This window comes from Populus euphratica, unplaced genomic scaffold (assembly GCF_000495115.2).
Source record: "Populus euphratica unplaced genomic scaffold, PopEup_1.0 scaffold33.1, whole genome shotgun sequence".
In the NCBI taxonomy this organism is placed as follows: Eukaryota; Viridiplantae; Streptophyta; class Magnoliopsida; order Malpighiales; family Salicaceae; genus Populus; species Populus euphratica.
In genome coordinates, this window is record NW_011499906.1 from 720,267 (window position 1) to 736,894 (window position 16,628).

Sequence of the window (16,628 nt, forward strand, 5' to 3'; positions counted from 1 at the left end):
AAACAAGTGATGACTAAGCATGAGGAAGCATGTCTATGAGCCTGTTTGGCCTCCGCTGTGTTGTGCTATAAAATTAAGCACATTAAACTATCTGATAATGAAATGATGGGTTGTGTTGTGTGTAAAATCACTTAACTGTATTGTAATCTGTTATTGTTTTAACTAAATTGCTATTAAGTACATAATTTTAAGTTTTTATCAAAGAAATTAAAATAAATTATTTAAAAACATGAAAATACTCTCTTTCTTAAAATCAAGTCATGAGTCATATGAGTAAAAAAATCGTATAATATTTTTTAAACACTAGCATAAAAATTATATATTAAGGTAAAATATACAACATTGGTATTTTTTTTAAGCTTCTTTAATGTTATTTTTGTCTTTCAAATAAAATAAACAACCTTCTATCTCAAAAGGCATCACTTCACATATTTTTTGAAGTAAAAACTAATATACTTTTAAACCTGTTTTAATAAAAATCACCTTCCAATATACTTTTAAACCTGTTTTAATAAAAATCACCTTCCACCCTCAATAGTTAAACAACTGAATTTTAAAATCCTTACCAAACATTTTTTTTGGTACTTTTAATTGCTTTGTATTAAAATAAAGCAATAAAAGCTAGAAAAGTAGAAGGCCAAACAGGCTCTAAAGCATACCACCAGAAAACACCCAAGTCAAAGATTAAACATAAACAGGCAGCAAAGAAAAACATTCAGCTCAAGAGGAAATCATTTTTTTTAAGTTTTCATTATCATTTATAGCGTTAAAGAAACAATCATTCTGTATTGCAGGCAATTGAAGTCATTAATTCCTTTATTATCAAAAGTGGTTAACACGAGTGTTTGTCACCTATAAGGAAAGCACTAATTTGTGGTTAACACAAGCAGAAAAAAGTAAAGGAATGGGCAAATGAACAAAATAGTAACTCCCAGTCGCCCATTTAAGTCTCTTTACTTCCACTATACTTATCAGTAAAAGCTGTTCTGTACCAAACAATTGCTAAGTCTAATCAACTATCAAACCAAAAACATGTATCCTATGACTTTGTTAACTGTGGGAAGAGAAAAACTATAAATGTCATATGCGAAATGTAGAAAGTACCTCTGCATTGTGAATTTTGTATTCGTGTAGAATCTGATAACAAAGCTTCTCGTCTACATGTGTTAGAGGCAGAGTGCTGTTGAAAGAGATGCCCCCTGTTTTTTTCTTCTTGAAATAAATCTGGCAGAGAAAAAGAAATGCAAATCCAAAATTAAACAAATCAAGATCCATAAATCCTAAGAGCTACTAAAAGAAAATAAGCACCTGTTTGACCTCTGCCACACAAAATCATACCTAACTCAAAATATAGTTTGACATCATGCAAAGTTTGACCTAGAGGAGGTTTCCTAATTATGCCAAAACACAGACAAGTAAAACAAACTAGTGGAGGCACCAACGCCACTTACAGAGAAAAAGGTGTATACATCATTTTCACTATGACTTTCAAGTTATTTCATATATTAACAAGCCAAGGTAACCATTTAGGTAAGTTATAGATAATTTAAATTAAAACTAAACATGTAAACTCACTCGAGGTGGTTTCTTGTTTAAGCGCAAACCCACCGCTTCTAGTTCCTTTGTTAATATCTGTCGATGACCCTCACTCTGCACCATTTAGCAAACAGATTAAATACTCAAAAAGTGTTTTTCCAGTTAAAAGAAGTGAACAATATATATCCACTCATCAGTGGGATCAACAGCCAAAACACTGAAAAGGCAGACACTTACTTTTGAGGCATCAAGAACCATCAACACTATGTCTGAAGACTTGGAAACAGCAATAACCTGCGGGGAAAAACACAATCTATTCAAAGTTTTCTTATTTCAATGTACCCAAACAAGAAAAGATATAAGAGAACCAAATTCAAACAAATGATCACCAAAGCACTCTATGAAGACAATCTATTTATTATTATTATTTTCTTTTTTGAACTTACATGGCATCTCACCTTCATCAACAGTCACATAGACATATGTTTGCAACCTATGAAAGGAGAAAAATAAGCAGGTCCTTCTTTTACCTGTCTCCCACGTCCCTTGCCTTCAGAAGCACCTTCAATAATCCCAGGAAGGTCAAGCAGCTGAATTTTGGTATCATTATAATGTATAATCCCAGGAATACAGGTAAGTGTTGTGAACTCATATGATGCAGCTTCTGAATGTGTGCCTGTCAACATTGTTAAAAGTGTCGACTTCCCCACACTGCAACCACAATAGGACAACTTCACTTTCTGGCATTGTCATATGTACATGTAAACATGTCTAGGTTATACTTAAGTGAAAATGTGCAAACCTACATACATATATCGCACTTTTGAGTTTGCTTACAAGCATGCATATGGAAATGAGAGCGGGCAGCAGATTTAAGGATACAGCAGAACAGTTTTCTCTTTAATTCTTTCGACATATGTGCACAAATTTTAAAAATAATAAAAAGGCAGCAGACCTGGGAAATCCAATAAGTGCAACACGTCCATGGCCAAATTTTGTAACTTCAAAACCATCTCCAGCTCCACTTGAACCCTGATTCAGAAACCATTAGAACGAAGCCCTGGACAGATGTAAAACAGTGGTCAACAAAGATGAAAAGGGACAGTGAAAATACAAACCAAATATCAATTCAAAGTCTATTGACAGCAAGAGAACAATCAGTTGAAAACAATTTGCTAACATTCGGTACGAAGACATCCAGGATTTATCAATCCCGAAATTAAAAAAAGAAAAGAAAAGAAAAGTTGAATTACTTTAGGAGGCTCCAATAATTGTGTCCTTAGCTTTGCTATCTTTGCCTTGAGCTGACCAAGATGATACTCTGTAATATGTATTACTCAAAACCAATAACAATACGAGCCCCATGAGATTTTTTTAAAATGAAATAAATATAAACAAAACCTGTGGCTTTATTTTTCTGGGTACGAGCCATCTCTGCTTCGATTTCTTTAATCCTCTCTATGATCCCCATTTTTGCTTAGTTGCCACGCACTTTATAGACTGAGAACTACCACAAAAGTTTCGATCTTTTTTCCGATTTCACAAACTCCCAGTTAATCAATAATAATAACAATCAATGCAATAAAAGAAACCAATTGGTACAGAAAGAATAGAATAAAAGGAGAAGATCTTTTATTTGCAAATATAACTGCGTGAGCTACAGAGAGAGAGATAGAGAGAGAGATGACTCCGTCGATGGGTGACTCACCGGAACAGGGTGGAGAAGATACGAGTGGCTAGATGGAAGTTGTGGAGGTATTTGGAGAAGGGCGCCAAGCGAAGAAGAAGAAACAGATAGGGCTTTATAGGATGACAAAGAGAGAGCTTTCCAGTCCTCGATGACTGTTTGTGAGCATGCCATTGTTTTTTAAAATAATTTTTAATATTTTTTTTATTTTTTAAAATTTATATTTCATATTATAATATTAAAATAATCTAATAATGCATAAAAAAAATAATTTAAAACTAAAGAAAAATATCAAGAAATTTTAAAAGATCTTAATTCAAAACCCACACAAATTCACCATTCCTTTTTTTTATTATTATTATTTTACTTTTTTATAAATCAAAGTTTTTAAATCGGTATGATGATTGTTTAATTCAAGACTAGATTTTAAGTTTTGATCGATTATTTATATTAATTTTAATTTTTTAGACTAAAATAATATTATTTTAATAAAAAAATAAAAATTAATAAATTATATTCAGTTTTTTAACCTGATTATCAAGCCATCCTATATTTAAACTTTTTATATTTTTTCTCAAACCTGGCTATAATTTCAAATGACTAAATTTTAAAACTATGCTGTAAATAAAAACACATTTTTATATTTTATTTTTTATTTTTTATTTGTACCTGCTTTCGCACGTCATATTGAAATAATACATTCACGTAGATATTTTGTAAAGACTTCTTTTAAACTTCCAACCCAACCGCACCTGGATTTTTGGATGTTTTCTACTAGGGGTTTGTAAGTAATTTTCTTTCCACAAGTGCCATTCAATAATATATGGCTTTGTTTTTAAGAATATTTTTTATTTAAAAACACATTAACATATTAAAACAATTTAAAAAATATTAATTTTAAACAAAAAAAATTCAAAACAATTTAAAAAATTTTTAATTTTAAACAAAAAAAATTAAGATTTTCAGGAAACAGTATTCCACCCTGAAAACTTCTGAAAACTTATATTTCAAACATGTTAAGATGTTATGACGCTGCTAGGTTTTACCCATCCCTTTTCCCATTTGCAACACAATGGAGATTAACAGGCGCAACGACACGACACAAGCCAACGCATCAGATGCAGCTTTCCATGTACCAATGTATAATAAAGTTTCCGATGAATTTGCGTTCTGCCGATGAGAAGATTCCACGCTTTTTTGTAAACAGGACGTCCTGAATAAAACTTCCCCGTGTTTATTTGTGCTCACAAGATAACATTTCTCCCTAGTTACAGAGACCAAAGATGACACGATTAACTATTTTTCTTTTTTTAACTAATTCACTCTGTTTTTTGGGGTCTATAATCGAAGGTATTTTCTAAATCCTGACTGCAGTAGTTAGTAGCTACTCAAACCCCACCAATAAAAGACACGGTAGAGGAAGTCCCAGTGGTGTCCCAATTGGCATGGGTTATCTGAATTTATACAGCTGAAATCTAGCAGATACAGTGCTACAAGAACCCCGTTTGTTTTTCATGTACAATTTTCCTAGCACTCCCGGCCACCTTGGTCAAGCTAAGATTTGGCGGAACCTGTGCTTGCTTCTCTGCGAGCTCTCTAACTTTTAACAAAATTGGTGTGGGAATGGGCATTGCACCGGTATTTTTCCGGGAATTCATCTGTATTGTTAACCATAGAAAACCATAAGGGTTAAGAGTCCATAGAAACGCGATCAATAACACTGTCATTCTTTTTCAAAGATGAAGTCAATAATCATGATTCTCAAGAGGATGGGAGGGGCGGATCAACAAGCAACGAGTCCTATAGGTGAAGAGAGAATAAAAAATAAGGGAAATTACTTACCCCAGTATCTGGAGGTGTCTGTGCAAAGCTGGCTTTCAGCAGATTCCTCCACTTGTCCTGAAAATTATATCCTTTCAGTCAAAATCATAGAATTGCATCTAAATAAAACACTAGATGCAAGGCAACTAGAACTCTTGGTGGAGAGGCAATTGTATGGAAATACAGAAACATGGACCAAATAACTACAGAGATACCTTGAGATCAACAGAGGTGCGGTATGAATAGGATGCAAATGCAAGTCGTTTGATCTCAGACCACCTTCCAGCTCCATACCTAGAGACACCCTCAACCAGCTTCATCACCTCAGAGAGAGTCCAAGCTCGATGATGTTTCCTTCTAATTCCACCTTTAGGTGTAGGAACAGTAACTACATTGTCATCTGAATCCTCATTTGAATTCATGCATTTCAGATCCATGTTATTTCCCAAGCCAACCGCACTCATCACTGAGAACTGCTTGTCTTTCTCTGGCACTCCTACAAACTGGGTAATAAAACACTGATCAATCAGCAATATAATCTTATCATGGAATGAGTCCACAAACATAAAAGTTATTACATAATCTTTCTCTTGCGATGTAGAAAACCAGTATGGATTTCAGCTGTCGTGGATGAAAGAAAATCACTAGAACAACAGCAGATTAAACAACAAACAATCCAGCAGAATATCACTCATTTGACTGACCACATTTGTCCATCTAAAATATTGACATAGCACCAAGAGAACTGCATTCCAAGATTATTATGTTTCATGTTAGTTCCAATTCAGTTAGCAAAACCTGAAATTAATCCCCGCGACAAGATCCACACCCTTTTCATGCCCACTCACCTCTTAAGTCCAGAAGGCAGTGACACGCATCTCCCCATTGACAAAAGCGACAGGCCTTAAAGAGCATTATAAAACCCCTTCATCCCTTTTCTCATTATATATCACCAATGGATACCACTCCTACCTTATGTTACACTTAATTATTAACAAAATTAACAAGACAGAATTTAATTGATCTTACCTGGTGATGAACATGTTCAGGGGTAGATCTGGCTTTCAAGACTCTGTTCTCATTCCCATCATCTGGTGGAAAACCATGATCATCAAGGGCTTTCTCTACCATTGCAGCTGCCATGCCCATGCTACTTGGATTGAATTTCTACAGAATGTCATTCATATTAAACCACGGTTGCATTCATGTTAAATAAATAAATAAAACCGACAGACAAATAAAATTAGTGAAAACAGAGGTAACAGCAGATTGACAAGTAACAACAGTATCAACCCAAAAATCATGCACACAGTTGTGTGTGTGCACAGAGATTCTCATTGACACCATGCTCGACACCGATCCCATAAACTTGCTCCGCTTAGAAGCTGCCACCAACAGTCAAATCAAAACTGCTTTGCTAAGTCAAAAATTGTTTTTGACACCCCAATCCAACAAAAGAAAGGAAAGAAGAAGAAAGAAATTACAACTCCAGCTCCACAGATATAAGCTTTGATTGCAGGCAAACCCACATAATACTTCAAATAAAATTCAGCGAGTAGTTCAAGCAGGAAACAAAGAAAATCAAGAACAATCATCTATTGGAGACAGCATCCAGAAAACCAAAAACAATTTTTTTTTAAAAAAAGTAAGTATCTATTCACATGCATGTTGATCAGGAACAATAGCTTACATACCAGAAGAGCCATGAAATTTTTCCTTGGACGGCTTCTTCGGACCCGAGAAACACATGGAACCTGAATCCCAGATCCTCCAAGGGAATCCAGCCGTGTGATAACAGTTCTTCCTCCTGAAGAAACATTTCTAACAAGCCTAACATGAGATTTTGGGGATATCAGTCTGTCATGTCCAGAATTTTTAGCCAAATTCAATAACCTTTCGTTGGACTCTTTGGACTCCACTTCTGAAAGTTCTTCAATATATCGTTTTGTGGGTTTCCGTACTCTTTTAGCAGCTCTCTGTTCTTTTTGATGATCATCACTTCCAGAATTGTCATCTAAGTTGTGATTTTCCAATCTTCTTTCAGGAACAACTTTATGATAATCCAGTTGGCCAACATGGCAAGCTGGTAAGCCTTTCTGGTTGACAATTGGTGGATCCTTAGCAAAGGAACCATACATACCATTACAGCCTTCTTCATTCCCTTTCTTAACAAATTTGTTATCTTTAATTATAAAAGAAGTTGTTGAAACATCACAAGAATTTGTCAACCCCATGGAAATCCTCCTCTTAAGCCATTGCTTATCTTTGACAGTAGTTTCTCGCCCAAATGTTGCTTTAAAAGTTTCATGAAGTTCTTTTATTGACAGATTATCTAGGCATATTTCCCCCTTCAATCTGGAAAAATCAGGTTTTGTAGTAATAGACAAAGGTGACTCACCAGCTACCAGTTCATCTGGAGGATGAGAGCACTCCCCAACACTCCCAGATTGATTCAAATGGCTTTCACACAAACTTGGTGCCAGTAAACGAACAGGTTCCTGCAAGGGAATTTCACATTGGAGTTTCTCATCAATATGGAGCAATTTATCATGCGGATCAGAACACTGGCTGTCTACAATCACATAAGCAGAAGAACAATCAGGAGATCCACATGCTATGTAGAGCCTCTCTTCCTCTTTCACCTTTTGCAACATCTCCTCAATGTACTACAAGAGATTTTGAAGGTCGAGATGGTCCAAGACATCAATGGTCCAAATTAATGTAGCAAAAAATTGTACAAGCAGAAAACAGCCAAAAAAGGAAAAAAGAGGACAGGGAAGAAGCACCTGATATACAAGAGTACTAATAAATAAAGAAAAACAAAGAGAAGGATGGAAGCTAACTGCTGAAAGAGTTTATATAAATTGTATACAAATGGACACCTGATTACAATATCACTATCTTGCCTAAAAGTATGCAGTGCATTCCAAACTCTGTAACCTAATGCAGATTTTCCAATCCAGACTATTTATTAGAGAGTGAATTTTGCTATCTAAGTTGATCCTTGTGATTTACATCTTTGGACAAACTCTTATAAATCTAACATAGATACAAGGGTTGTAACATTGTGATTTACAGTTAACATAGAACCATGCGACAGCTGAATACAAAAATGATGACTAGAGTAATTTCAAAAATTGAGAGTCAACATTACATAATTTACAGCACAGTTCCACCAATTATCAGGTAACTGAGAGAAAAATGGATTCAGTGCCACAAGCAGTAGCATTAGGAGAAGTGGAAGTACTAACAGGTATATGTAAAGGATGCAGACAATACCTCAAGCCTTCCATTCAATTTATCTGGATCAACTTTTTTGTTCTCGGGTTGTGACCAACCTGGCATATATTGTTCATTCAGATATAGAAGGAGAAGAAGAAACATACAAAAACTAAAAATTAAACAGAACAAAAATTAAGGTAAAAAAATGATTTGATCAGCCAGATGATGACACGGAACAAACTGAAAGGGATACCAGATCTTGATTGAAATGCCATGCAACAATGTACACTATTAGAGAGCAAAATTAAGTTAAAAAATCTGGCAAATGAAGTTCATTCAGATACAAAGAGAAGAATAAGAAACAGACAGAAAGTAAAATTAAACATCACCTAAATTCAAAGTAGAAAAATGATTTGATCACAAAAGATGATGACACAGAACAAAAAGAAAGGGATAAAAGATCTTGAATCTTCTTTTTTTATCAAAATGTAAGAATATATTAAAGATCAAAAGTAACAAAGCCGGGTGACCAGCAAGTCAAGAATACAAACATGTATAACCTAATGGGAACAGAATCCCAAGAAAAACTAAATAAACAAACATGTACAGATTATAATCAAATGAGGACATAGGGAACAAGTTCCCTAGACAAGAATGGAATGTAAAAGAGGCCATGCAACAATGTACTCTATCAGAGAACAAAAATTAAGTTCGAAATCTTTTCCTACAGATAATAGAAATAATAGTTGATTCTGAAAACTTGATGAGTCTCGAAAGAAGATTTGTGGTTAAAGAGATTTAAAAGGGTTGGCTCAGGGTATTTGGACAGATAAAGAAGATAACACAACCAAAACGAGAAAACCAAGGAAATAAGGCTTTTGACAAATGAAGGGTATGAAAACAGAGACACCCAAAAACATTAGCCCATTTATGACCGAGTATGGCCTCTGGTAAGGCTACATGCAATTTTTTGTTGGACCTTAAGTTTGAAAATGGAAATATAATACAAACTACAAAGTAGCAGTAGTAACAAAAAAAAAAAAACCTTCCAGTCTTTTTAACTGGGCCATCCCAGAGGAAGATCCTTCATTGGAAATGCACCCTACAGTCTGCCCAGGGTCTGCAACAACATGCATTCCACATCTGCTTGGGTCTGCAACAACATGCAGGCCACATCTGTCATCTATAAGCAGACTCTCAACCTCCATTAATTCATCATCTGTTGCAGGCACTAATCTCCCATCTCCTTCCACCTGTAAATTTGATAGACTTATCCATCACAAGTTCAAGATAATGACCCCAATAAAGAAAGCAACTTGAGACATAAATAATTAAAAACAAAGTTTGAGACCAAAACACATATATGATCAGCAATCATCATAGGTTTGACTTCCAGGAATAAAAGTTAATGGATATCACTTCTAGTTAATTTCATTACTGATTACTAAAAGAAGAAATAACAAAATCCTCCTAAATGATATAGCAGGAGAGCTACTGTGACCAGAGATCAATCACACAACTCGGTAAGTTCTTTACATCCACATCAACTAACATGTAATCAAGTCCTTGATACAATAACCACAGTTTCAAAATAACATCAACAGAAATGAAAAAGAAAGGACAAGGTTCACAATAAGCTGGACAGGCAAAATAGTAAACCATTCAGAACACAAAAAAAGTTTAAATCATCAAAATATGAGCAGAAGGATTGACAGTTGAAAATAGAAGGCTTAAAGCACACAATGGTGCTCAACATACAGTCTGGAAACCTGAGCAATGCCCCATGCCATTCAATTCTACAATGCAAAGATTGATTCTTGATTGTTCAGGTAAACAAGTGGGAGAGACAGATGGATATGAATCCCCAGAAGTAGCTTAGATATGGTGGCCAGCCATAACAAATAAACTAACCAAAACACCATTTATAGAATTATTAATCATCAAATTGGAGCTTCTACAAGCTTATGGGCAATGGGATTTACACAAGGCAGCCTGCATAGCCATTGTTTTCAAGCAAGTCATCACTATAAAATGTTTAAGAGTTACATCTACTTGCCAATATTGTGTGGTTGAAACTCTTGCAAAGGACATTCAAGAATGCACTGAGTGGTTACAAAATTCAGCTAATTAATGACCATGTGATCCAAGCAGCACCAGGGCTTCAAAATCATGAGTTTACACAGTGCAGCTTCTTTTTCTCATAAAGATTAATAATGCTGAAAAGCTTCTTTCAATTTCTTACTGTTCATTACTAATTTGAATCAGAATTACTATCACAAGCAACCTTAATTCCATGTTCATGCCCGAAAAAAGTCCAATTGTGCCTGCTTAATTTTACTATAACATTGAAGCCTCATCAATATTCTTCACTTCACATCAACAAAAAAAACCCAATAGTTTAAAACTATAAAACCCATAACTATAAGTCTACAACATAAACTGAAAACAAGAATCCAATATAGAAATTAAAGAAATTACCCGAACAAGCTTGTATACAACTGGGTCGGAAATCTGTTTGGGAGAAGACAGGGAAGAGGAACTTTTCCGAATCCCACACTCCTTATGCTTAGCTTCATCATTCCCCTCAACTCCAACCTCTGTTTCCATGGAAAATCCAGCACATGCAACTCAAATACAAAAACTGAAAACCCCAAACAAGAAAACAATAAACAAAAAAGACACAATAGATAGTTAATTCTTTTCCTCTCCAAATTTTAAACTTTATCCATCAAAACATAACGGAAACATAAAGACTAAATTAATTAAGCTTCCAAAAAAGATATTATCAGAATTCAAATAGTACCTAAATTCCACATGTGATCAATCAAAACCAATTTACTTCATGGTTTAGCAACCCTAATCAGAAAAAAAAAAAATGGCCCTTGGCAGCTTAATCGAGTGTAAATCAAGCTAAATTCAGAAAAGAAAAAAATTATGTTTTCTTTAATTATGTGCAAGAAAGCAACTGCAATGCGAAAATTTTGGATTTCTAAGCTCAATTGGAAATCACTTAAAACCAAGCATAATTTGGGAAACAAATTTGCATCAAATATTATATAAAATTAATGAAAAAAAGGGGGGAAATAGTGAGTTCGAAACTCACCATAGGAAAGACAGAGAAGCTAATTTCCGAGTTGACTCAGACACTGAGTTGTTGGGAAAACGAGTTTAAAGTGGAGATTGAGAGATGGTTTGGGCTCTCTTTTTTGGCTCGCTTTTACAGGACGCTGTGTACTCGGGGATACGATTCCGGATCCCAAAATCTCTTATCCATTAGAATTTATACAACACTTGGAGTCCCATAACGTGTGTCCTTTGTTTTCTATTTTTCTAATTTATTTATTTATTCATTTGACGTCACACCCTAACGTGAGTTTTGACGACAGAATAGTATTTTGTCATTGTTTTATAGAGAAATCACATAAATAATAAAGATAAAAATATATTTTAAAAAAATAAGAATAAAAATATAAAAATAAATTTATTTTTAAAATAAAAGGTATATATATATATATATATAGAGAGAGAGAGAGTATATGTTTTCAGAGACAATATTTTATTAGTTTGTATTCATTAAATATTCTTGTAAAAAACTCACAATTTCAAAATTATTTATATGAGACATGTAAACATAAAATTAATTATTATTATTATAGTTTAAAAACTCAACTTAGAAGTTGATACGTGACAAAGCCTAGGTCACTAGTCGGGCTTGCCCAAGTCAATATAACAATAAAAGTGATTATTATCATGATTTTAAACTCACGGTGACACAAGGCAAAGATTAGGTCACAAGCGGGGTTGATAGTTGACATGAGTCAATGCAAGAACAAAAATAATTATTTTCATAATTTTAAAGTTTGATTTGGAGGTCAATTTAGGATAAGACCTAAATCATATGTCAGGAAAGTCAATATAAAATAAAAGTGATTATCATCAAAGTTTTAAAACTTAATTCAGGGATCAAATTGGAACAAGGTTTAGGTCATAGATTAAGAGTATCAACCTAGGCTGACAAAAGTTAATATAAAGATAAAAGTTGTTATTATTATAGTTTTAAAACTCAACTCAATGGTCGATCAGGATAAGGCGCAGGTTATGAGCTGAGAGGGTCAAAACAGGTTGACCCAAGTTAAAGTATGGATAAAATTTATTATTACCATAATTTTAAAACTAGAATCAAATGTCGATCCAAGACAAAGTTCAGGTCACTGGTTAAAAGGGTCAACACAACTAACCCAAAAAAATTAAAAATAATCAAAGCAACCTTATTTTCATAAAACAAAAAAAAAATCATGAAAGTCTACGGGTTTTTAATCCTTATTTTATCCCAAGTTGACCAAGGTTTTTAATAGGGTTAAGTCAAGTCAATATTTCTTCTATTTTTTCTTAAACTATGACCAGTTCATGCCTTGGGTGAACCAGTCAAGTCAGTTCTAATTTTATAATTATAATATTATTAATTTTAACACTCAATATAAAGTAAAGTAAAAAAATATCTAATTATTTTTTAAAATATATAAGTTTAACAATGATAAATATTAAGGATAAAATAGATTTTTTTATAATTTATTATTTTTTATCGTCCGTGACCAGGTAGGATACAAAGACAATCATTTGTCTTGTACATCATTATCAAATACAATTTTATATATATCCTCTTATCTATTATATCACGAGACAATAACCAAATACTATCTAAGAGACCATACGATCACTAATTATATTTTATATCTTGTCTCTTATTTCCTTAGTCTCTATCTTTTATATCACGAGACAATAACCAAATACTACCTAAGAGACCATACGATCACTAATTATATTATAAATAGAAAGGTGTCTCTCGCTATGTTATAGGGTAACCCAATTGTTTTTATATAGTAAAGGAAAGTCAATATGATGCAAGCATTCTCAAAGAAGAAGAAAAAATTAAGACTCAAGTCATTGACTTAACCCGAGTCAATAAGCCCGTATAATATTGATAAAATAAAATGAAAAAAATACAAATAAAAAAAGTTTAAAAAATCAACTTGAATCCATCTAAGTTAGCATGCAAAATTTATGACTTGACCGTGACACCAAAGTAACCCTGTAGAAAGAAAATTGAAAACTTACTTATCAAACAATTCAATGTTAAAGGGTAAAACTAAAAAAAAATTAAAAAACAATGAAAAAACAAATGAACCTAGTAAAATTAGGCTAACGTGTTACCCTCGTAATCATAAGCATATAATTGAAATAATCTTATAGAAAGAAAAGTGAAAAAAAAATATGAAAATCAATTGCTAATAAATCAAACATAGAAGAATGAGACTGGAAAAAAAATAACAAATTTAATAGAAAAAAAAACCTAAAAAAATATTGACGGCAACTATAGAAAGAAAAGTGAAAAAAATATATGAAAATCAATTGCTAAGAAATCAAACATAGAAAAATGAGACTGGAAAAAGTAATAAATTTAATAGAAAAAAAACCTAAAAAAATATTGACGGCAATATGTGTTACTATTCAAAATTTGTGAGCTTAATCATGAACTTGGAACTAAACCCACTAAAAGTAAACCCTAAAAAATAATAAAGTAAAATTTTCAATCACAAAACACCAAGGTATGAAATTAAAGAGAAAAAAGACAGAAAAAAAAAGGAACCAAAACAAAGTAAAAGCAAATAAAAAAAAGCAAATAAAATTTAACATAAAAATAAATCAAATCAAATGTTGAGAATGGATTGCAATGATTAACTATGTATCATTTTTCTTAATATTTATACTATATTTGTTATCTAACAAATAAAAAATTTAGATATTCATAAACTATTAATTGATTTTGAATATTCATATGGGCATTAATCATCTGACTATTATTTATTATTCAATAAAAATTAACATAATATATATATATATATTATATTTGAAGTGCGTGCACATGTATTAAATTATAATTTTATATCAATATTAAGATATGTAAATGCATATTGCATTAAAAAATAAAAATATTTAACAAATATATCTATATAATATAAATATATATTTCATATTAATTTTGTGCAGGTTTCAGGTCAATTATGGTAATATACATACCATATCCATTACTTATTGAGTAAAGTAACCATTCAAAAAATATTGACTCATTCAAGTGTCTGTATTAATCAAGTTCATATTAAATTATAATATCTAATATTGAGGTACTAAAGTATTTGTCTACATGGATATTTATTATCTGGTAATTATTTATTATTAAATAAAAATAAATTAACTAATATATAAATCCAAAGTGTTTTTTTTTTGTGTGTCTGTTTCAAAGTATTAATCTATAAAATAATAAATAGTATGCACATATATGTGTTTTATATCAATATAAAGATATGTATTTATCACATTGTATTTAAAAAATATAAATGTTAAAAAATATATTTGTGTAATATAAATATACAATTTTAGGTTATGTTCGTGCAGGTTATAGGTATGTTTAGATAATATTTATACTTTATTCATTTCTTATCAAAAAAGATTTATTCAAAAAACATCAATCCATTCGGAGTGAAGCAAATTGGGTCGAGGCATCAACCATTGAATTTATATTGAATTGCAATCCATAGTATTGAGGGATGAAATTAAAAACAAAATTGAATTAGGAAAAGAATAATAAACAATAAACAATAAAAAAAAATAAGGACCAAATCTAAATGTTAAAAAATATATTTGTGTAATATCAAGATATGTATTTATATCAATATCAAGATATGTATTTATCACATTGTATTTAAAAAATCTAAATGTTAAAAAATATATTTATGTAGTATAAATATACAATTTGGGTTATATTCATGCGGGTTTCAGGCATCTTTAAATAATATTCATACCTTATTCATTTCTCATCAAAAAAGGTTTATTTAAAAAACACCAATCCATTCGGAGTGAAACAAATTGGGTCGAGGCAGCAACCATCAAATTTATATTGAATTGCAATCCATAGTATTGAGAGATAAAATTAAAAATAAAATTAAATTAGAAAAAGATTAATAAAAAAAATGAACAACAATAAAAAAATAAAGACCAAATCTCAAATAAAAAAATAAATTAAATCCAATGATAGGGAAGAAATTTTTTTTAAAAAAAAACCTACAAGAAAAAAAAAACAAAATAGATGGAAATCAAAAGAATTATAATCATGTTTTATAAAAAAAAAAACAAATGAAAGAAATCTTGTGTACTTTGCCAAAGATAATAGAGAGAAAATGGGGAGGAGGGGAGGGGGAGAGAGCTCATTAGAGCCACAACATTCACCCACCACCATGCGCGCCATCATTGAAAAGCTTTTAATACACTGCTTTAATGTTGTCGTGGAAAATAGTGTTTGATAGTCGGAGGAGCTCGTACACGCCTTCTAAAGGGCACGAGCTTCTCCCGCTTAACGACGCATGTAATTTTTTTATAAAAAAATATATTTTATATATATTAAAAGACTTAATTGCCCCTAACTCTAATAGACTATTACATAAAAGCCAAGATGAAATGATAAAAACACCCTTGGACCCCAGTTTAAGAAAAACCAAAGTGCTAGGGTCGATAAGTAATTACATTATTCAATAAAAAATAAAAAATGTCTCTTACCTATATGTTATAATTTTTGTTTTTAAAGGGTAGATTAATAATTCCATTGTTAATTAAAAATATAAAAAGACCAATCTATCCCTAAACAAATTGGTAATGCCATTTGAATCTCATAAAAATATCGTTTTGCCCTCAAGAACTCAGCCTTTCCTCCTTTGTAACTATGAAGGGCAAAATCATGAATGCACTGTAACAATCCATAATGCACTAAATTTTGCTCCATGGTGAAAGGCTAAACAGACTTGGTTTTTTTTAACTACATTACATTAAAAAATTGAATAATTTTTTTAAAATTTGAAAATGAATTTCTTTCCAAACTATTCTTTTTATTTGTATTTTTTTAATTTAAATTTTTTAGCCATTTTTTTCAATTGAGTCCTTGCAAATTGAGTTAAATAGGATTTAAGTCTTATAACTTATTTTGAATAGCTTTTTTATAAAGTTCTTAAGATGTCAAAAAGATATTCTGACATTAAATTAATATTTGATTTGACAATATAGGATTCAGTTTTGTTGGTTAACAAATACTAAATATTGGAGATGAAATTTAACAATAAAAAAATATGCATATTTTTTTTTTCTACGTTGTCATCACATTTTCTCAAAATTTTATCTTAAGATTTTTACAAAAAAAAAAATTTGCACCTTTATTTTTCCCATTATATGTTTTAAATGAAAACTTTATTTTCTTTACATAGTAGTCTTTGAGTTTGAGAAAGAGGAGAGGTGATGAGATGAGATAAATCTTTGC

At 31.7% G+C, this 16,628-nt stretch overlaps 2 protein-coding genes across 8 annotated transcripts in view; both read right to left on the bottom strand.

The window, feature by feature from the left end:
* The window catches only part of LOC105133410 (developmentally-regulated G-protein 2-like), a 5,892-nt gene extending 2,563 nt beyond the window's left edge, over window positions 1–3,329 (bottom strand). For 5 of the 6 annotated variants that reach the window (XM_011037398.1, XM_011037400.1, XM_011037396.1 and 2 more), the window contains exons 1-8: window positions 3,245–3,329; window positions 2,938–3,043; window positions 2,790–2,857; window positions 2,492–2,568; window positions 2,067–2,247; window positions 1,774–1,830; window positions 1,576–1,650; window positions 1,105–1,224 (exon numbers count right to left, since the gene is read on the bottom strand). In XM_011037398.1, the coding sequence (XP_011035700.1) occupies window positions 1,105–1,224; window positions 1,576–1,650; window positions 1,774–1,830; window positions 2,067–2,247; window positions 2,492–2,568; window positions 2,790–2,857; window positions 2,938–3,007 (648 nt within the window). In that variant the 5' untranslated portion in view covers window positions 3,008–3,043; window positions 3,245–3,329. Of the gene's footprint in view, window positions 1–1,104; window positions 1,225–1,575; window positions 1,651–1,773; window positions 1,831–2,066; window positions 2,248–2,491; window positions 2,569–2,789; window positions 2,858–2,937; window positions 3,063–3,244 lie in introns of all 6 variants that reach the window. The other variant, XM_011037397.1, reaches the window with a different exon arrangement.
* A 1,103-nt stretch (window positions 3,330–4,432) lies between these two features.
* Window positions 4,433–11,541, bottom strand: LOC105133411 (uncharacterized). Of its 2 annotated transcripts, none has more exons than XM_011037401.1 (9): window positions 11,370–11,541; window positions 10,745–10,907; window positions 9,312–9,519; window positions 8,324–8,382; window positions 6,739–7,710; window positions 6,074–6,211; window positions 5,260–5,547; window positions 5,066–5,122; window positions 4,433–4,881 (listed from the first exon to the last, which is right to left on the bottom strand). In XM_011037401.1, exons 2-9 carry the CDS (start codon window positions 10,871–10,873, stop codon window positions 4,714–4,716), a joined length of 2,019 nt encoding a protein of 672 aa, XP_011035703.1. In that variant the 5' UTR covers window positions 10,874–10,907; window positions 11,370–11,541; the 3' UTR covers window positions 4,433–4,713. The 2 variants fall into 2 exon arrangements, with proteins under 2 accessions (XP_011035703.1, XP_011035704.1); XM_011037402.1 differs by having other exon boundaries at window positions 6,739–7,542; window positions 11,370–11,539.
* Window positions 11,542–16,628: the final 5,087 nt, after the last annotated feature.